We start from the raw sequence: 21,007 nt of genomic DNA, 5'->3' as shown, positions 1-21,007 counted from the left end.
GGTCTCTCTGTACTATAGTACCTAAGTTATAGACTTGGGTCACCTTCATCTTATTCTGATAATCATGTACTGGTTGCTTTGAAAATAATCATGTACTGGTTGCTTTGTAAGTTTGGAATATTCTCCTCTTAATAGAGGTTTGTCCCTATGGAACGAATAGTATTGATAGTTTTTAATGGCTCTCGTTCATTTGTTCATATGTATCTCACATTGGCTATAAGCTCATTATCTTCTTGCATCCCAGGTGATCAAATTTACTTTTATTTTCTTTGAGATGGGGTCTTGCCATGTAGTCCTTACTAGCCTTGAACTAATGTACCTTCTACCTCAAGTTTCTGAGTACCAGGATTTCAGACATGTACTGCCATGCTTGTCCTTAAATTTATTTCATAACTGACACGTGAACATATTAGTGAGGCGTATCATGCTTTTCTTTAAACCATGTGTGCTATATATATTGAAAATAAACTTCTACAACTTCATGATGTGTATGTACTACATTTATTCCTGTCAGATAGGAATTTTTCAAAAAAGACACAGATTTTGAATATAGGTTTGTGACTGTAGAATGTGTACTCATAACAACGCAACAAAGTTGGTCTGGGACAAGGCTGGTCTTAAACACCTCTTTAGTACCTAAGCCCATAGGCATTGGCTGTCCTTCTTTGCTTGAGAGTATCCCCCCAAGTTGTTGTTTTTTTAATTAATTTATTTTTATTTATTACAATTTATCCACTTTGTATCCCAGCTATAGCCCCCTCCCTTGCCCCTGAGAGAAATCTTTATTTGAATTGCCTTATTTATTATGTGGACTTTTGGTATATCTTTGTGAGTAAGCTAAACAGGTTTACTAGCCATGAACTTTTCTAATCTCTTTGTTGATCTGCAGGTGAGCATGTTGGGGAAAGGATTTGGCGATGTTGGGGAAGCTAAAGGTGGCAGTACAACAGGCTCCCAGTTCTTGGAGCAATTCAAGACTGCGCAGGCCCTTGCTCAACTGGCAGCTCAACATTCTCAATCTGGAAGCACCACCACCTCCTCTTGGGATATGGGCTCAACAACACAATCGCCATCACTGGTGCAGTATGGTAAGATGATAACTAACTTAAATCTTTTCCACATAAGTTGTTTGTTGTCTAGAAGGTAGCAGAGGACTACACAATATATTCTGGGTTCAGAAAGTTATAGAGTAATAACAATGTAAGGCTATATATCATTGAATTCAGCTTTTGTTTCTGTTTCCTTATTGATCTGGGATTTTTGAGAGAATTTTCTTTACATTCTGTGTGTTTGTGTGATGATGTCCTGGCTGATCTAGGACAGCCTGTGTAGACCAGGCTCTTCTTTGCCTTCTGAGTACTGGTATTAAATGCAGGCACCATGAAGACTCTCTACCTGGATAGGTGGTCTCTTGAATCTTACTCAGCTGAATAACCAGCAGTCCCTAAGGATCCTCCTGTATCTGCTGCCTCAGCACTAGGTTTACAGGCATGTGACACCATGCCCATCCTTTTTACTTGGATACTGGGAATCAAACTCAGGTCCATTGTTGTTATAAATGAAAAGGGGGCTGTTGGGCTATATATTAATTATTTTTATTGGCCCTATGATTATCACATTGGTATTATTTAACCCACTGTCACAATTAATTAATAAGACACAGACACCTGTTAATTGCCTATTACCTTAGGCTGGGCAGATATTTCACCTATGCTGTCTTAATAACCTTACTATCTATCTCCTGGCTCCCATCCAATGCCATCTGCCTTAACCATCTTTATCTGGGCTACCTTCCATCCATAATCTTATAAATATTTGCTTTTATTTTTCATCTTAGTGTTTTCTCTATCCACACCATCCTCAGAGTCCTTCCTTCTGGCCCATGTGGTTTCCTCCTCCTCCCTCTCTATCTATCTGTTTCCTGTGATTCTCTTGAACCCAAAGCCTGGGAACCATAGCCATGCCTACCTCGTTCTGCCCTGCCCAGGGTTTAGGCCTTTAATCAACCAATCTGGTATAATGACTTAAGCAGGTTTACACAACAAGGATAGGTTTATCCAGGCAGCAAGCAGATTTTGAGGGCCAGTAATTAGCATCAAAATAGAAGCACCAGACCAACCCCAACAGTCCACATACTTGCATAGCACTTTACTGACTTACCTAATTGTTCTTATATTTATCTTCAGTTTTGAAAGTAACATTTCTTTTGGTCTCATGGCCATGGCCATCTTAGAATTTTATACTTTAAACTTGGGTGGTTTATAAATGTCTGGCGAATATGTAATTACACAGGCAGGGCAGTGGTATTGACTTTTCTATTTTCCATTTGGGTTTTTTGAGACCAGGTTTGTCTGTAGCCTTGTCTATCCTGGAACTCACTTCATAGACTAGGCTGGCCTCTTGCCTCCCACTTCCTGGTTGATGATTTCATTACACTGCACTGAAGTATGGAAATTATTCAGTTGATTGTCACCTGTAGATGTGAAATGAGATTCTGTCCTAAAATGACCTGATTATGTGCAATTTGGGTGGCTTGATGGATTGTTGGGAGGGGGTGTGTGCAATGGAGCATATCTTAGTGCATTTGTTTCTGTGGTAAAGACATGACCAACAGTGAGTTGTAAAAGAGTTTAACTTGGTTTACATTTCCTGAGGGAAGCCAAGGTAGAAACTTGGAAGCTGGAACTAAAACAGAGATCATGGAGGGATGCTCTTGAGTGGCTTGCTGTCCATAGTTTAGTCGGTTTTCTTATACAGCCTTTCACATCAGTTATTAATCAAGAAAATACTGGCCAGAGTTGAGGCATACCTTTAAATCTCAGCATTCTAACACAGGCAGGTGGATTTCTATAAACTTAAGGCTAGGGCGGCATGGTGTACACTGAGAATTTTAATTAAGACATCCAGTGCTATAGTGGGACTGTCTCAAAAAGAAAAGGTAGGGGTGGGGAAGAAAGAGGAGAATATGCAGGGGCTGGAGAAAAAGCTCAGCAATAAAATAGTGGCTGTTCTTTCAAACACCCTGGGTTCACCCCACTTGGTGGGTCACAATAATAGGTAATTGCAGCCCCAGGGTCTCAGAAGGAATCAGGCACGTAATACACAGACATGCATGCATGCAAAACATCTGTGTGCATGAAACAAATGATTTTGTTTTTAAGAAAATGCCTGCTCTTACTGTCTACTCTTACTTTCCTTTCTTAATGTCCTCTCTTCCTCTCTCCACCTTGCTTTCTTTCCTGGGGGACCCCCACCATGTCTCTCTCTTTCCTTTTCCTCTCTATCTCTCCACCTCCATCCAATAAATCTCTTTCATATAAAAAAAAATAATAAGAAAATGCCCTAAAGACTTGCCACCAGTGAGTTTACCGGAGACATTTTCTCAACTGAGATTCTTCCCAGATAACTCTAGCTTGTGTTAAGTGAACAAAAATTTCAAGTGATAAGAATCTTTATTCACTGAGCCATTTATTTTGCTAGCTGGAGTTCTTGAATCCTAGTATTAGTATAGGACAATAATATTTTTTTGTAACTAATCAGTATCACTGGCTCATACTTACTGTGCTTCTTCTTGCAGATTTGAAGAGCGCAAATGATTCGACAGTGCATAGTCCTTTTACAAAGCGCCAGGCATTCACCCCATCTTCAACCATGATGGAGGTGTTCCTTCAGGAGAAGCCACCTGCAGTGGCTACCTCAACAGCTGCACCTCCCCCCCCCTCATCTCCTCTGCCAAGCAAATCCACCTCTGCTCCACAGATGTCTCCGGGATCGTCAGACAACCAGTCCTCCAGCCCTCAGCCTGCTCAGCAGAAACTGAAACAGCAAAGAAAGAAAACCTCCTTGACATCTAAGGTACTTGAACTTTTCAGGGAGATAATTGTTTAGGGCAGGGAGGTTATGGGATTTAAGGATAGATATTCTAAGTGTATATTTGGAAACTTAAAGTTGAAAGGAATAACTTTTTATTCTACAAAAAGATTGTATTAAACAATTACATTTTTCCCCACCTTTCTTTGTAGATTCCTGCTCTGGCTGTGGAGATGCCTGGCTCAGCAGATATCTCAGGGCTAAATCTGCAGTTTGGGGCATTGCAGTTTGGGTCAGAGCCTGTCCTTTCTGATTATGAGTCCACCCCCACCACGAGCGCCTCTTCAAGCCAGGCTCCTAGTAGTCTGTATACCAGCACGGCCAGGTAGAGGAATCAGAAGATCATTTTTGGTAGCTTAGTTTTGTGTTTATTTCTTCACTTCCTGGAGAGGTGGTTTATCTTTTTGACTGGATAAAAGTAGTCAATCATAGCATTTTGTTGTGTGCTTTTAAAGAAATATATGGTTACTAGATTTAGCTACGACTTTAAACATTTAGGTAAATGTTTAAACTTAGGTACTTCCAGAATATTCAGGCTTGGGTTTTTTTTGTTTGTTTTTTTATGTTTGCATGTATACACATGTGCAGACACACTTATGTATCTGAAAGCCAGTGGGCAATATCGTTTGTCTTTCTCAGTCACTCTCCACTTTATTTTTTTTTTTAACCAAGATTTCTCACTGAACCTGGAGCTCAACAGATGATTTTGGCTGTCCACTAAGCTCTAGAAAACCTTCTGTCTCCACTTCTTCATGTACTGAGATCTGAGATTATAGGTGTCTTCCTAGTTTTTTGTAGGTGCTTAATATCAGATCAGACTTTCATTGTTGGATGGCTAACTGAGCCATCTTTGTAGCTCCTTAAGCTTTATTTGGTTCTGAATGATATAATATAGTTCCTCTTACAGTCCCTTTGCATCTGCTGCAGTGAAAGAGCTTTATTTCAGGCCTTTGCTGTTGAACTGTGGATGTGAAAAAGAAAAAACATGAACTAAGGAAGCATTAATTTAAAAAAAATTATAACCATTAAAGGAAGTGAAAATAGCCTTTTCTATCTTCTTTGATAAGTAATCAAGGAACACCATCTTACACAAACAATCTTAGAGGAACTTCAGGGGGACACTTTTTTCCTTAATTTAAAACAATTAATTTAAATCTGGCTTTAGTCTAGATCAGACCAATTGAGTCATAAATGCCACTGGTGCATATAAAGATTTTATTTAAAAGGAAAATTTGGAGGGCAGTTGTGGTTCATAAAAGGGAATAGGGGAAGTATGTGAGATGAGAGCAGATGCTGTTACAGGAAGTAGTGACGATCTGCTATTGGAATAAAACATTTCAATTAAACTTTTTCTCTTTTGTTTTTAAGAAGAAAATTTCAATAAAGACAGGCTGGGCATGGTGGTGCAATCATTTAGTCCCAGCACTCAGGAGGCAGGTACATTTCTCTAAGTTCAAAGCTAGCCAGGACTACTATTGATAACCTGCCCAAAAAAGGGGCTGAAGAAATGACCTAGTGATTAAGTTCACTTGTTGTTCATGTAAAGGACCTGATTTTCAGCACCACATGTTGATTTCAACTATTACACAACCCCAGTTTCAGGGTACACATGACACACAGACATGCATGTGAGCAAAACACTGGTACACATAAATCTAAGAATTATTTTGTTTTTCTTTTTTTAAGATAGGGTTTCACTGTGTACCCCTTGCTGTCCTAAATCTCACTCTGTAAACTAGGCTGGCCTTGAATTTAGAGCTTTTCCTATATCTGGCTCCCAAGTGCTAGGAATAAAGGTTTGTGCCACCACAACCTGGCTAAGAATATTTTTAAAGTATAATAAAAATTTTTACCAATAGTCTTTGATAAGGTTGTCATGAGATCCTAGAACTTAAAATTTCCTAAGATGAGATTGATCAAAAGTTGACATTTTTGTGCCCGAGGTTCATATTATGAGGGCACCTGAGTTTTTTTGTCTCCCAAGTGTCTGATTTTGTGGGAATTTTCTCTTCTTGTCTTTGTTAAGTTTCTTCTTAGTTGAAATTATTTAATTTCAGTTGAAGATTGCTGCCATTTCCTAAGGTTTTTTTTTTTTTTTTTTTTTTTTTTCATTTCCCACAGTGAGTCTTCATCTACAGTTTCATCTAACCAGAGTCAAGAGTCTGGTTATCAGAGTGGCCCGATTCAGTCAACAACTTATACCTCCCAAAATAATGCTCAGGGCCCTCTATATGAACAGAGATCCACACAGACGCGGCGGTATCCCAGCTCCATCTCTTCATCACCCCAAAAGGATCTGACTCAGGCTAAGGTAGTAGCTTCATAATTCCCTGGGCCTTGGTTAGCAGAGTAGTGGGTAAAAGTCCCTTGAATATTATTATTTCACTTTTCTGGAAATGGTGCTACAGTCTTGGAGGTACCGACTGAGATGCTGACAAAGCACATTTTTGTGATTGGTAAACTAAGAGTTCTTTTCAGCAAATGTGGAGGATACTCAAGAGCCGGAACATTCCTTTTTCTTTGCAATAAAGATTTGTTGGTTATAGCAAAAACTGTCTCAAATACCTGTCCTTTCCTCATGGAAGATGTGATTACTAGACTTCAGCGTACATATATACTAGTAAATCTACCTTACTCTGGTAAAAGGGATAATGTATACCAAAAATGGTGTGGAGGATGGTCTAGCAGGATAGGTCTTTAGAATTTTTATTTTAAATTATTGGATGGGGCAGTGTCCATGTGCACATGCATGTTGTTGCCCTATGAAGCCAGAGCCATTAGATAATCCCTGGAGCTCGAGTTATAGAGGGTTGTGAGTTGTCCAGTATGTGTGATGGGGACTGAACTGAGGTCCCCTACAAGGTTAATACATGCTCTTAACAGTTGAGCCAAGTGACTCATGACATCTCTTACAAGTTTGTCTGTTCTTGCTCATTTTTTTTCCTTTTGCTCCAGAATGGTTTCAGTTCTGTGCAGGCCACGCAGTTACAGACCACGCAATCTGTTGAAGGTAAGTGTTTTCTAGGCTGCTTCTCAGTTTTAGTGGGTTTCCTCAAAGTGGAGTGTTTTGTTGTTTTTTTTTTATAAGATAGGGATGTGCTGTGTAGACCTCAAATTTACAAGAGAGGAGTACCCACTTCTGCCTCCCAAGTGTTGGGATTAAAGACATGTATTTGTTTTTGTGTTTGCTGATATGTGTACATGTATAATGTGTGTACCTGGTATTAGAATATGCCAGAAGAGAACACTTGATGCCGTAGAACTGGTGTTGCAGACAGTTGTGAGCTGCCAAGTAGGTGTGAGGAATGCAGCCTAGGTCCTCAGTAAGAGCAGCCTTTGTTAACCTCTGGGCCATTAATTTATAGAGAGTCTTGCTGTGACACAAACTGGTCTCAAGTACTTTAATTCAGCCTGACAAGTGCTGGGTTCATAATCAATGTACCACCATAGTTGGCTTTCACTGTATCTTTTGAGGATTATTTTTTTATACGTATGGGTATTGCCTGTGTGAATGTGTGCACCAAGTATGTGCCTAGTGCCTGTGAAGGCCAGTCGATGCTATGTGGGTTGTTGGAAATAGAACTTGGGTTCGCTGTAAGAATTGAGTGCTCTTAATTGCTGAGCCATCTCTCAGTCCTATATCATTTTTTTTTTTAAATACATACATTGGTGTTTTGCCTGCATTTATGTCAGTGTAAAGGCACCAGATCCTCTGGAATTGGAACACACATGCCATGTGGGTGCTGGTAATCAAACCCAGATCATCTGGAAGAACAGCCTTTACTCTTAACTGCTGAGCCATCTCTCTAGCCATCTTTGATTTTTTTGAAACACACTTTGACTCTATAGCCACAGCGTGTCTCAAAATCATGGTGATTATTCTATGTTCACCTCCCATGAGTTAGATTATAGGCGCCATACATAACAAAGTCTGTTTTATTTATATATATATATATACATATATATATATATATAGAAATCTAGTTTTAATTTTATTATTTTTTGAGTGTCTTGTGATTACAAACATGTGCATGCCACAGCTCTCATGGATGTCAGAGAACAACTTTTACAAGTCTGTCCTCATTTTCTACTGGGATACTGGAATTAGATGGTTTGTGTGGTGCTAAGAATGGAACCCAGGCCCGATTTATCATATGCAAGCACTGAGCTGTCTCCACAGTCTAGAATTTTTGTTAGTTTTTTAGGTTTTGTATTTTTGTTTTTCCTTTTCCTTAAAAATGGTAATTCCATTGTTTTCCTTCACTGGGCAAATGAAGTTTGTATTAACAACTTTTGTCAGTTTTTAAAAATTGTCATGGTATTGACTCCCACCAATTTTTTTTTTTTTTTGAGTAATTTTTCTTTATTCACAGACATTCCCTATTTTCTGATGAAGGGAAATCTTTTTCTCTCTCCAGGTGCTACAAGCTCTGCAGTGAAATCTGACTCACCTTCCACTTCTAATATACCCTCTCTCAATGAAACAGTACCTGCAGCTTCCTTATTGACGACAGCCAATCAGCATTCATCCTCCTTAAGTGGCTTGAGCCATAGTGAGGAGATTCCAAATACCACCACCACACAACACAGCAGGTGATTTGGGTGGAAAATTTAGGTTGGGATTGAGTGTTTCAATAACAGCTATCTGGCTTGGTCTTGATTGTTCTGCCTGTCAGAGATGACATTAGCCCAGCTTCTGTGGGAAGTGAAGACAAAGGAATCTTTCTGCTTTTAGAATCTTTTCTTGCTATGATTGTTCATGACCCTGAACACTAGCCATTGAATATGTCAATATGATCTCAGACATCTTGTTTCTGTGTTCTGGGTTTTGTTAGTTTGTTCTTTTTGTTGTGGTTCTTAATTGGAGCTCCAGGTCAGGTAACCATAGCATTGTGTTAATGGCAACTTTTTCTTCCTTACAGTGCGTTATCTACACAGCAGAATACCCTTTCTTCATCAACATCATCTGGGCGTACTTCAACATCCACTCTCTTGGTAAGTATGGTGCTTTCGAGGAAGTAATTCGTGATCTTAATATTTTAACCCCAAGATTGTCCCAAGTTATAATTGTTCTTTTGTTTCTTTGGTTGGTTTTCCATCTCTTTAGTCATGGTCTTGCTATGTAGCCGGTCTTGCTATGTCTGGCCTCTAACTCAGTGTAGACCAGGCTAACTTTGAATTCATGGAAAAGTTCCCCTTGTTTCTGTCTTTTTAGTGTTGGCATTACAGACATGGATTTAACACACCTGGAACAGCCAGTAAGGGATTTCTTGAAATTTTCTCTATGATGTAACTGAGGCTGTAGGAAAAGGAGTAAAAGGATATCGGGAAGCCAAAAGAATCCAGAACACTTCCGGAACAAAACTAAAAGTATCAGCCTGTTTCTTTTCACAGAAGAAAATATGTAGGGGCTTTATGTTCTCTGTAAATGCAAAAGAACATACACCTTTTTAAAACCTGGTATACTTGACAGGCAGTGGTGGAATCCCAGCACTTTCGAGGCAGAGGCAGGCAGATCTCTGAGTTCAAGTCCAGTCTGGTCTACAGAGTGAGTTCCAGGACACCCTGGAGTTCTCAAATCCTATCTCCAAAAAAGAAAGAAAGAGAGAAAGAAAAGGAGGAGTGAGAGTGATAGTGTACATCATTAACATTCATAAGGGCCCTGGATTAAATTCTTAAAACTATAAAAAAAGAAAATTTAAAAAGCCAGCAACAAAACAATGATAGAATGATCTCTGTTCTTAGCCTGGGAAATACTAAATGTATCTTTAAAATATTGTGAAGTAGGACATCTTTATCAAAGTGTCCAGATGAGAGCTCCAGGTCAAGGAATTACTTTACAGTTTGTAACTCCATTTGTGAGGTATTAAGCTGGGGTTACTTATGATTAGGTGTTAAGTTACAGGAGCCTATGAAAAGTTATGAGGGCTAAAGGATTTTTAGACGTCTCTCTCCAAAATTATTCAAATTTGTTTTAAAGTCAAAGCTGGTACTTTCTCCTAGTTCATGAATTGGTTGTGTGAGTTTTACTGTTAAAGTGTGGAAAGAAAGACTGTGATGAACTTTTTAGTTCTAAGCTTTTCCTCCTTACTAACCAGTGTTGTTAGTCCCTATGGAATTTGTCTTCATTTATTTTGCTGTTTTTCTAACAGGCTGATGATGGTCAGTGGGCAGTTGTGAGGAGCATGTAGCTAGTTCTTTTTATCTTAGCAGCAGGAATCCTGGCTGCCTTTTTATTTTTTTATTTTTATTCTTTTTTAAATTTTTTTATCTTTTGATTGATTGATTTTGGTTTTTTGAGACAGGGTTTCTCTGTGTAGCCTTGGCTGTCCTGGACTTGCTTTGTAGACCAGGCTGGCCTTGAACTCCAAGCAGTTGACCTGTGTCTGCCTCCTCGGGTGCTAGGATTGCAGGCATGTGCCACCACCCCCAGCTCCCTGGTTGTCTTTTTAAATTTCAGATTTTATGAGATCATGAATTGCTTATCTTTCCTGGCCTGTTGCTAATCATTGTTTCCCTCTATCTTCCACTGCTCCTCTTTGAAGCACACAAGTGTGGAGAGTGAGGCGAATCTCCATTCTTCCTCCAGCACTTTCTCTACCACGTCCAGCACTGTCTCTGCACCTCCTCCAGTTGTCAGTGTCTCCTCCAGTCTGAATAGTGGCAGTAGTCTGGGCCTTAGCCTGGGCAGCAACTCTACTGTCACAGCCTCAACTCGAAGCTCAGTTGCTACGACTTCAGGTACCTTTGCCTAAGTGGGTGGCATTCCTCTAGGATTGAGAAGACAATAAATTGTATAACAGCATAAAAATGTTCTGTTTTAGGAAAAGCTCCTCCCAACCTTCCTCCTGGAGTCCCGCCATTGTTGCCTAATCCATATATTATGGCTCCAGGGCTGTTACACGCCTACCCGGTAAGTGGGACTGAAGGCTCTTCTTTACAGAGCAAGGATGCTGGGACTCTTCCTTCTAGCTCTGGCTTCAGATGGAAGACAGTAATTAAAGCAGAATAAATGAGTGGTACCCACGTTTGGGCAAAAAGGTTTTTAATTTGTGTGTGCGTGTGTGTGCGCGCGAGCGCGCACGCGTGCACATGCTATGTGTAAGATAAGAGGATTTAGCGTTTTTCTCTCCTTTTCACCTCTATTCAGGTTCCAGTTAGGCTTGCATCATTGGGTAACAAGCACCTTCCTTTCTAAGCTATATAATACTAGCCAGTAAAAGCAGCAGTTTGTGTCTTTGTTTGCTTTTGTGAATCTGGGAGTTTTGTTTACAAATATGTCATATACACCATAGTGTGCTTGGTGCCTGTGAAGGCCAGCATTCGACCATGGTACTCAGATTACAGATATTTGTAGGTACCCCTGTATGAGTGCTGGGAATCAGATCTGGGTCTTCTTAACTTCTGAGATATCTCTCCTGGCCCCATCCTTCAAAATGTAATAGTTTTTGTAGAGGAAGAACTAAACTTAGACAAGGCCCTTTGCTGAGTATTTCTTCTGTGTAAAATACAATCTGGATATCGAGCATCAAAGGCAGAATACATAGTTTCTAGGTTATTTTCTATAGTGCTATTGATTCTCTACCACTGTGGATCTTTACTTTCTCTAACCTATTTAGAACTCAAATTTAGTACTACCTGAAAATAAATGACTGACAGTAGTAGTATTTTACCTGGCATTCCTTGTCACCTTCAAGTATTCAGTACCCACTAAAATGTAAAATATTAAAAATTTATTTTAAAACATATTTTTGCTGGGTGTATTGTCAAATGCCCTTAATCCTGCCACTTAGGAGGCAGTTGCAGGTATGTATCTATAAATTTGAGCCCAGCCTTATCTACTTAGAAAATTTCAGGACAGACAGAGCTAAGTAATAAGAGCTTGCCTCAAAAATTAATTAATAAAAATTTTAAGGGCCCCGTTTTCCTGGGCATTTCAGCACTTGGGAAGCAGAGGCAGGCAGATTTGAGTTCAAGACCAACCTGGTCTACAGAGTGAGTTCCAGCACAGTCAAGACTATACAGAGAAACCTATTTTGAAAACCAGATGTGGTGACATGTATTTAATCCCAGAGGAGGCAGAGGGAAGGCCAGCCTGGGTTACCCAAGTGAGTTTGTGTAGGCCACCTAAGCACTACACAGTGAGACCCTATCTCAAAATGACAAAACAAAAAAAGCCACCTATTCTTAGGGAAGAAGTTTAGATAATAGACAGATGGAATATCAAAATAGCAGTCTTAAAATATCCAAATAGCACTCTTTTGTCTTTTTAGGTAGGATCTCACTATGTAGCTGGCCTGGAACTCTCAGAGATTTTTCTTTGTTTCCTGAGAGTTGGGTTTAAAGGCATGGGCCTCCCAACTTGGCTTTTTTGTTTTGTTTTTGTTTTAATAACTTATTAGTTGGCAGGTCCATACATGTGTACATGTGTATAATACATTTTGATCATATCACCCTTCCATTCTTTTTTCCTTTCATTACTTCTTGAACTTCTTTCTTCCCAACACTTAATCATTTTTACATTGCATACTTTAATTTTTTTTTTTTTTTCCTCTTCTACTTGCATGAATCTTTTGCTGTGTTTATATATGTGCTCTTTGTGGTCAAAAGAGGACATCAAATCCCTTGGCACCACTCATGGTAATGAGTTGTTGTATAGCCTGAACTCATGTCCTTTGGGAACCAAACAAGTGCTCTTAATCACTGAGCCATCTCTATAGCCCCACATTTTGCATACTTTGAAAAAAAAAAATGTTAGGCGAGCACAGTGGCACATGCCCGTAATCTCCACACTCACAGAGTCTGAGGCAAGTGGATCTCTGTGAGATTGAGGCCAGCCTGGTCTACAAAGGTAGTCCAGGATAGCCAGGAGTACACAGAGAAGCACTGTCTTGGGGGAAAAAATAAGTTATTTCATGTGTATGAGTGTTTTGTTTGTGTACCGGATGTGTACTTGGTTCCTCTGTTGGGCAGAAAGGGGTCCTTGGGGACTAGAGTTATAGATAGGTGTACATCACCTTGTAAATGCTGGGAATCAACCCTGGGTCCTGGAAGAGTAGCCATTCCTCTTAACTGTTGATCCACCCCTCTAGCCCCCATACTTCATACTTTGTTTTCTCTGTGTAACAGGTCATACTGCATACTTTTTAACAGTAACACTTTTTACCTAGAAATATTGGGAAATAAGAATAAAATGTGAATTCTTCCAGGAAAGATAAATTTCAACCCAGGTTTTAAAGTCTTCAAGAGACAGTTGACTACTCAATACAAATTAAAGCTTACTGCTCATGGATTTGATTCTACCCATTCTTCCCTACTGTGCCCTGATGTCAGCCTTACTTTCCATGTTAAGAAAACAGAAAGAAATATTCTGCCTTGTTCTAAGAGGATTAATGTTCTTTTGAATTTTATCTTGCCTTTTGCTACCATCATGGCTAATTCCCATTAATATTGTTAAATGTCTGTTTGCAGCCACAAGTATATGGTTATGATGATTTACAGATGCTCCAGACAAGATTTCCATTGGTGAGTATATACAATAAAAATTTGGAAAAAGAACATTAAATTGAGGGTGGGGGACAGTGAGATAGGGTTTTGCTGTGTCCCAGTGGTCTTGAAACTTGCTCTGTAGACCAGGCTGGCCTCACACTCATAGAAATCCACACTCACAGACCTCTGTGTCTCAGCGCTGGAATTAAAGGTGTGTGCTACTACAACCTAACAAAAACATTAAAATTAATGTTGAAATCGGTTGTGTCTCAGGCCCATAATCCCAGCTTATGAGAAGTGGTAGCAGTAAAACCAGGAGTTCAAACATGCCTCAGCTACATAGTTTGTTCAAGGCCAGTTTAGGCTACATTAACTCCTTTCACAAAAGAAAAAAAGCTGAACAAAATCGATGGACTCTCAGATGTTCGATCAGTGTCATCTGGTTTTCCGTCTGTCTGCTTTTTTTTTCCATGTATATATTTGTATAAATACTAGGAACTGAATCAATATAGCAAAGTATATATTGCATAGCTGCAGCTCTAATGGTCTAAGAAAACTGTTACCATGCTTCCTATCAACATCAATTTCCTGTTCTATCTTATTATTGTTATTTGAGACCCTTCTGGTTGCACCTAGGACTTTATGCATGCTGGGTAGGTACTCTACTACTAAACTGTATTCTTACCCTTTTTTAATAATGGGGGAGGTATCCTACCATGGTTTTCAGGATATCTTCAAACTACTGGGCTTCATATTTCCCTGCTTCAAACAAACAAGCCAGGGGTAGTGATACATGCTTGTAGTCCTAAATACAAGCATGTATCACTACCCCTGGCTTGTTTGTTTGAATAAGGGGATCTCTATGTAGTCCTAGCTATGTATACTGGGTACTGGTATCAAAGGCATGCACCACCACACTCAACCTTTGTGGCTTTTCTTGATTCTCTTTGTTTTGTTTTGTTTCTCTGACTCTCCTCTTTTTATCTTTATTTACTGATGAGTTTTCCTGAATCCCCAGAATGGTATACTTTATGCCTACTCAGCTCATGGCCAGGTGATTTTGACAGTATTACTGGAATTAATGGGAGCTCTAGCCAGCTAATTCAGATAAGATATTTTCAATGTCCTAAGGTATTGGTGGTAGTGGTGGGTTTTTATTTTGCTTGTTTTTGTTTTTGGAGACAGTTTCTCTGTGTTTCTCTCTAGCTGTCTTGGAACTCCATTTGAGACCAGGCTAAACTCAAACTCACAGAGATCCACCTGCCTTTGCCTCCTGAGGGCTGTGATGAAAGGTGTGCTCCACAATGCCTGGTCAGTCTTAAGACTTTTATAGTGCCAGGGATCAAACGTAGGGCCTCTTGCACTTCAGGCAAATGCTGCACTTCTGAGCCTTAAGTTTCACTAACTTGCTTAGGGTGGTGTTGAAATCCCTTTGTATCTTAGGAAGGCCTAAGACTTGACTTGTGCCTCCAACTAGTTAGATTACAGGCCCAGCTTTTGTTGTTGGCCTTAGTGATTGTCTTGCTTCAGCCTTCCAAATCTTAAAGTGCTGGGATTTTGGGTAGCACCACTATACACAGCTTTTTGTTTTGAGACAGGAGCCTGGGTGTGGTGGCACATGCCTTTAAATCCAGCTCTCAGTCTACATAGCCACGACTAGGTAGCCTTGGCTAGCCTGGAATTCGATGTGTAGTTAGACTAGGCTGCTCTCAAACTTTGAAGATCCACCTGTGTTATGGATTTAAGCATGTTTTTGTTTTGGTCCCAGGTCAAAATGTTTTGGGACTGATTCAGATTGTCCACAACAGCAAACTATTTGCCTCGTGTGGGGTCTGAGAGGGCCTCTTTCCCAGCTACAGATATTTTAATTCTGAAGACCATGGAGAGGAAATAAAAGCCAGAGCACAGCAAGTGTTGGGAGCTCTGAGAAAGAAGACAGCTGTTGATGTTCCCCCTGCTGCTCCTGGTTACCATTGATATAGTTGGATGAAAAGTTGAGAGAAAGCCTGAAACGAAGATTGGACTTAACCCAAGGAACCAGTGATCCTAACCAGCAGGAAGTAGCTAAAGAGGACTCCGCCCCTTCTCTCCACTAACCTCCTTTCTCTTTTACCTGGTACTGGGGTGTTGGAAGGCATTTGGGTAGAGAAGGGAGGAAAAGGTATAAGAAACCAAAATAAAAGAGTGCTAACAAGTGGTGTCCCATATTGGGCTCCAATTGAAGGCACTGCTTTTTATACTATTTTGAGTTTCTTATGCCTCTTCTGTCTCTACCTCAATCCCTTCCAACACCCCAATACCGGGTAAAATAGAAAGGTTAGTGGGGAGAAGGGGTGAAGGGGTGGAGTTCTCTTTAGCTACTTCCCTGCTGGTTAGAATCAACAGGTTCCTTAGAGAAAATCAAATCTTCATTTCAGGATATCTCTGATTTCCTCTCCTCAAAGTGCATCAACAGCAGACAGGAGCGGTGGTGTGGGAGTATCAGCAGCTTTCTTCTTTCTCAGAACTCCCCTTTCTCTCTCTCTGGGCTCTGGCCTTTATTTGTTCTGAGAGTCCTCAGAATTAAATTATCTGCAGCTTACAAAGAGTCCCTTTCAGAGCCCACATGAGGCAAATAGTTTGCTGCTGTGGACCATCTGAATCAGCCCCCTATCATATACCTGCAATCAAAACAAAAACATACTTACATCTATAACACACTTGCCTCTGCCTCCAATGCAGTGTATATGCATGCAGGAGCCAGAGGAGGATAGTGAGTGTATCCTGCTACCACTCTGCCTTTCCACACGCAACCTTCCTTGCTACTGTTACGGTCATGCCATGACGATACCTACCTTTTTACATGGATGCTGAGATCAAAGTTGCAAGTACTCTCTGGCTCCACACTCAGCTTCTTAAGCGCTTGGACAGAAAGAAGAAACTGCTTTTTCAAAATTAGCTGTGAGGATCTATATAACATTAAACCTTTTGATCCTGCTAGACCTTAATGTGTACTTCAATGATCATATCCGTAGAACTTGTCTGACTACTCAGGGCCAGGTAGGTGGGACAGTGTATGAAAGATTAATTGGTTTTCATGTGAGCTCTAACCTGTGTAGTCAGTAACTGGGTAAATTGCAAAACACCAGCATTCTCCTGCTTCCTCTGATCTTGTAGTTTTCATGCTGGAGAATAAGTGGAATTTAATCTGTGCTCTTTTATTTTGGTTCTAGGATTACTACAGTATCCCGTTTCCCACACCCACCACTCCACTTACTGGGAGGGATGGTAGCCTGGCCAGCAACCCTTATTCTGGTAGGATTGGGATAGAGTTGAATATAGGGACATGTATTAGGATTGCAGGTAGAGATGTGATTAGTAGCAAGAAGGGTTCCATAATTAAGATTTTTGGCAGAATTGTGGGTGGTTTTTTTTTTTTCTCCCCACAACCCATTGGCATGGATATAATAAATCAAGGCTAGGAGAGTCATAATCTCATTACATATGTGCCTGTGACATCGTTTTCTTTTATATATCACTTTCTATCACATTATTTCCAGGCATTATGGTTCTGGGTTTTACCATGCTAAGCATATGCTAAGGACTATGAGCTAGATACCTAACTTTGGTGGGATTTTTTTGTTGTTGTTTATTTACTTATTTATTGGCTTGTCTCCACCTTCTCCCAGGAAGTATGATTGAACAGCCCTTCAGTATGCCCTGTACCACTTTACCCCATGTACAGTGACAGTCTCATTGCCTTGCTAGTCTTTAGATTTTTGTTTTTGCATGACTGATCAGTGTCTTATTTTCCCACAACTATTATTGTCCTTCAAGCCTTGGATTAGCAAGGGATAGCAAAAGAGGGTGGAATGGAGATGAAAGAAAACAAGTTGGCAGAGGAACACGGGGAGGTTTCATTCTGCGAGTCTCTTTGCACATTATAGTTTACAGCTAGTCCTTTTTGTCATAGGTGACCTCACCAAATTTGGCCGTGGGGATGCCTCCTCCCCAGCCCCAGCCACAACCTTGGCCCAACCCCAACAGAACCAGACGCAGACTCACCACACCACGCAGCAGACATTCCTGAACCCGGCGCTGCCTCCTGGCTACAGTTACACAAGCCTGCCATACTACACAGGGGTCCCGGGCCTCCCCAGCACCTTCCAGTATGGGCCTGCTGTGTTCCCTGTGAGTAACTGACTGGCTGTGGTCTCCTTGTTGTAAAGGATCCCAAATTCTGGATACCATCCTAGCTGCTTTCACTGCTATGTAACTCCTTAATAATACATGAGGATAACTTGTATATAACTTTTATCTTTGGCCCACTTCTGGCCTGAGAAGAAGGGTTAATGGGATTTTAATTAAGAGTAATGATTGGATGATATTAGTGTTAGCCAACAGAGGACTTAATATGCTGTATCTTTGCTGCCTGCTTCTTTCCCTGCAACCCATTGTCTATTTCCAAACCACTCTACTTGACTTCTTGGGTCAATTCTGAAAACATTAGTGTATCAGTTGCTTTTCTGTTATTTTAAAATACCATGACCAAAAGCTACTTAAAAAAGAAAAAGTTAATTTTTGGCTTACATTTTGAAGGGGGAAAGTCCATAATGGTGAGGTGCCAGGAGCAGGAAGTAGAGAGAACAGGAAGGTGGGGCAGGGCACAAACTCTTAAATGCTGTTCCACTGATATGCCTCCAAGCAGCAAGCGACCAAATACTTAAATACATGAGCATTTGGGTGGGCAGTTCTCATTCAATCACAGTCAGTAAGGATCACAGTTCACTGTTGAATCTGTGGCCAGGCTACCTTAGGATAAGTATCTACCTAAATCTGCAGTCTTTGGATTAAGACAAATGAGACAGATGCTGCTTATTCCTGTTTCATTCCATTTCTGTCCATTTTGCTCTTCAGGTGGCTCCTACCTCTTCCAAGCAGCATGGTGTGAATGTCAGTGTGAATGCCTCAGCCACCCCTTTCCAACAGCCAAGTGGATATGGGTCTCATGGGTACAACACTGGTAAGTTCTCTTTGGCCCTTGCTTAGTGCTCTGTGTGGGCTACTACTAGATGGGAGAAAGACTTGGTACTTGAAAGTCAGTGAGGATATGCTAACTCTCCACATACGACTATCATTGTTTGGCTGGCTGAGGTGTCTGAGGACAGTAACAGTGAAGAGCTTATGGTAGTACTTGTATCCTGTATTCACAGTGGGAATGCTCAAAGGGCATGTATTGGCTGGTCTGAGTTTGAGTGAGAAGTAAGACAGGGCCCCCAGGAAATCATTGAAGTGTCTTTGAGGGAAAATGATAGTATGCATGGCACTAAGAGTGGAAGAGTATTGAAGAGTTTCCTAATAACAGATTGTAAAGTAGGTTTGCCATAAGTGTGTTGTAGCACTACTTTTGTTACATGACTCCCCTTTTTAAATTCTCTATCTACAAGACCTACAGTGTGGAGAAAAATGAGTAGTCATGATCGGCTACTCATTAGAATGAGACTTGAGCCCTTAGGTTTCTTCATTTGTAGAGCTAGTCTTCTTCCAAAGTCCTATTGCACATTTGATGACAGGGAACAAAGTGTAGAGATTTTATGGACATGTGTAGCGTAGGTCCTTGCTTCTATACCTGATATCTGTGCTTTACTTTTGAAGGCTGTAAAAGTTTTGGCTTTGTAGGTGTTTTTTTTTTTTTTTTTTTAATGTTTTAATTTATGGGTTTTTGTTTGTTTGTTTGTTTGTTTGTTTGTTTTTATATTTTGAAACAGGGTCTCTCTATTTAGCCCTGTCTATCCTGGAATTCAATTTATAGACCAGGGTGATCTGGAATCCACAGAGATATGTCGGCCTCTGCCTCCAGAGTGCTAGGACTAAAGGTGTGCGCCTCCACATCTGCCTTGTTTGGTTTTTTTGTTTTGTATTGTTTTTGATACCAAGGTCTCTGTGAAGCACAGGCTTGCCTCAAATTTGTGGCAATCCTTTTGCCACTGTCTCCTGAGTACTGTAGTAATAGGTATACTATATCTGGCTCCAGGAGACACTGGAAACATCCCGTGTAATTTTTTTAATGACTTTTAGGTGAATCTGGGAGGTGGTTGCTGCCGTTGCTAGGGGTTACAGTTGAGGGTTACCTTTAACACTTTGCAGCCTTATTATTAACAGTTTGGGGGGACTTAGAGGGATCAACTAGTGCTCCTCACTATTTTATGGCTTTGGGTGGGTAAATAGCCAAGCTTCTTAGTAGTTGGAGAACTGAGCACAGAAGCCAACAAATAGGTTTAGGAATAGATAGGTGGAGATTTGAACCTTTAAGACTGGGTCATGATAACACATTTTAAAAATCTTGAAGAACCTCTTGAGAACTAATACCATACTTCTTAAGGCTACTGAGTAAGGCCTAGCCTAATTTTTAGTGGCTAGAGAGGTATAAGCTTTTGACTTGGAGTGGCTTCATCCCAAAATTTAGCATTAGGTTTAAGTACTGTGTGGTCCAGTTTCAAATATTTTTAAAGGTATGTGATTGACAACAGTTGGAAACTGACTCTGAAACTCTTAGCTTTTTACCTAAGATTTTAGAAATTTGCTATAGCAGCTTTTTGAGAATCCCCAGTTCCCAACCCCCAACAGAGGGCTCTTGTCATTCTGTTCCTCATCAACCTCTAAATTCATTTATCTTTATGTATTTGATTCCTTTTAGGAAGAAAATATCCACCCCCTTACAAGCATTTCTGGACGGCTGAGAGCTAATTTGGCCCAAGCCTGGGGGCTGTGTTTTGTGTGTGTGTATAAATTTGCACTGAAGTCTTGTTTCAGAAACCAGACCACTGAGGAGAGCCTGCTGAGCTGAGGCCATGGCCTGCGTGGCTTGGGGAAATGAGTTGGTGGATACCTTCTGGGCTTTTGAACTTGCCCCTCCCCATTTCCCTCTCCCCTATGTGTCTGACCCTGTCTTACCCATTTCGAGTTCGAGCGGTGCAGCACCTCCGAAGCATCAATGCACACACCTGCTGTTGCTTTTGATTTCTGGAAGGCATGTAGTTCCAACTTGTAACAAAATATTTGTAGTCTTCAATAAACTGTGGTATTTCTTTAGCTAACTCTGCGTTCTTTCCGTGCATGTCTTTCTGGACACTAGGAGCCAATGCTGTATTGTGGATAAAGGGTGGAGGGTGGCCTTTTTAATCAATCTCCAGTATAGCCAAAGAGCTGTTAGTGTTTCAGTATAGTGGTTTTAATTTGGGTGGAGGGAAAACAGCCTGTTTCCAGCCTATTGATTGGTTGGTAAAGCTATTTATAAATAAACAAAACAACAAAACTGATTTCTCATGCTCTTATGTCTTTACTTTTTCATGTAGATTATTTCTTTGCCTCTGATATAGGCTGAGGGGAAAGGACAAGAAGTTAGTGTCACGTCATGGTGAAAGGCAAAGGAGATGGTGTTCAAAGCTGTTGTTAGAGAAGTATCATCCAAGGCTTAATATCTACATCTGGTTCTCAAAGGCTGAGTGGCTGATTGATAGCTGACCAGGTCATTAAGGAGCACTTAGTTGATGACGCAGGCTCTGTGGAAACTGTGCTAGCCTGGAACATTGTTCATGGTCCTTTGATGACTTTTCAGAGATTGTGAATTATTAGTTATTTTTTATTCGTGGATGTAGCCAAAGATGTG

The 21,007-nt window shown here is 40.5% G+C and overlaps 1 protein-coding gene and 1 non-coding gene across 35 annotated transcripts in view; both read left to right on the top strand.

Annotated features, from left to right (window-relative positions):
* Ubap2l (ubiquitin associated protein 2 like) overlaps positions 1-21,007 on the top strand; it is a 59,126-nt gene that overhangs the window by 32,609 nt on the left and 5,510 nt on the right. For 28 of the 34 annotated variants that reach the window (XM_021646765.2, XM_060367641.1, XM_060367659.1 and 25 more), the window contains 13 exons: positions 890-1,088; positions 3,578-3,855; positions 4,023-4,195; positions 5,992-6,181; positions 6,826-6,880; positions 8,289-8,463; positions 8,793-8,865; positions 10,416-10,611; positions 10,695-10,783; positions 13,342-13,395; positions 16,572-16,653; positions 17,312-17,529; positions 18,256-18,361. In XM_021646765.2, the coding sequence (XP_021502440.1) occupies positions 890-1,088; positions 3,578-3,855; positions 4,023-4,195; positions 5,992-6,181; positions 6,826-6,880; positions 8,289-8,463; positions 8,793-8,865; positions 10,416-10,611; positions 10,695-10,783; positions 13,342-13,395; positions 16,572-16,653; positions 17,312-17,529; positions 18,256-18,361 (1,888 nt within the window). Of the gene's footprint in view, positions 1-889; positions 1,089-3,577; positions 3,856-4,022; positions 4,196-5,991; positions 6,182-6,825; positions 6,881-8,288; positions 8,464-8,792; positions 8,866-10,415; positions 10,612-10,694; positions 10,784-13,341; positions 13,396-16,571; positions 16,654-17,311; positions 17,530-18,255; positions 18,362-20,035; positions 20,436-21,007 lie in introns of those variants that run through there. The other 6 variants (XM_021646771.2, XM_021646767.2, XM_021646772.2 and 3 more) reach the window with 1 other exon arrangement.
* On the top strand, positions 16,360-16,492 carry LOC132651510 (small nucleolar RNA SNORA58). The gene has a single exon (XR_009589139.1). It is a non-coding gene; the product is annotated as a small nucleolar RNA SNORA58 (small nucleolar RNA).

Source organism: Meriones unguiculatus, chromosome 1 (assembly GCF_030254825.1).
Source record: "Meriones unguiculatus strain TT.TT164.6M chromosome 1, Bangor_MerUng_6.1, whole genome shotgun sequence".
NCBI classification, from domain to species: Eukaryota; Metazoa; Chordata; class Mammalia; order Rodentia; family Muridae; genus Meriones; species Meriones unguiculatus.
The sequence above is the reverse complement of the archived record's forward strand: the minus strand, read 5'-3'. Positions and strand labels throughout refer to the sequence as shown.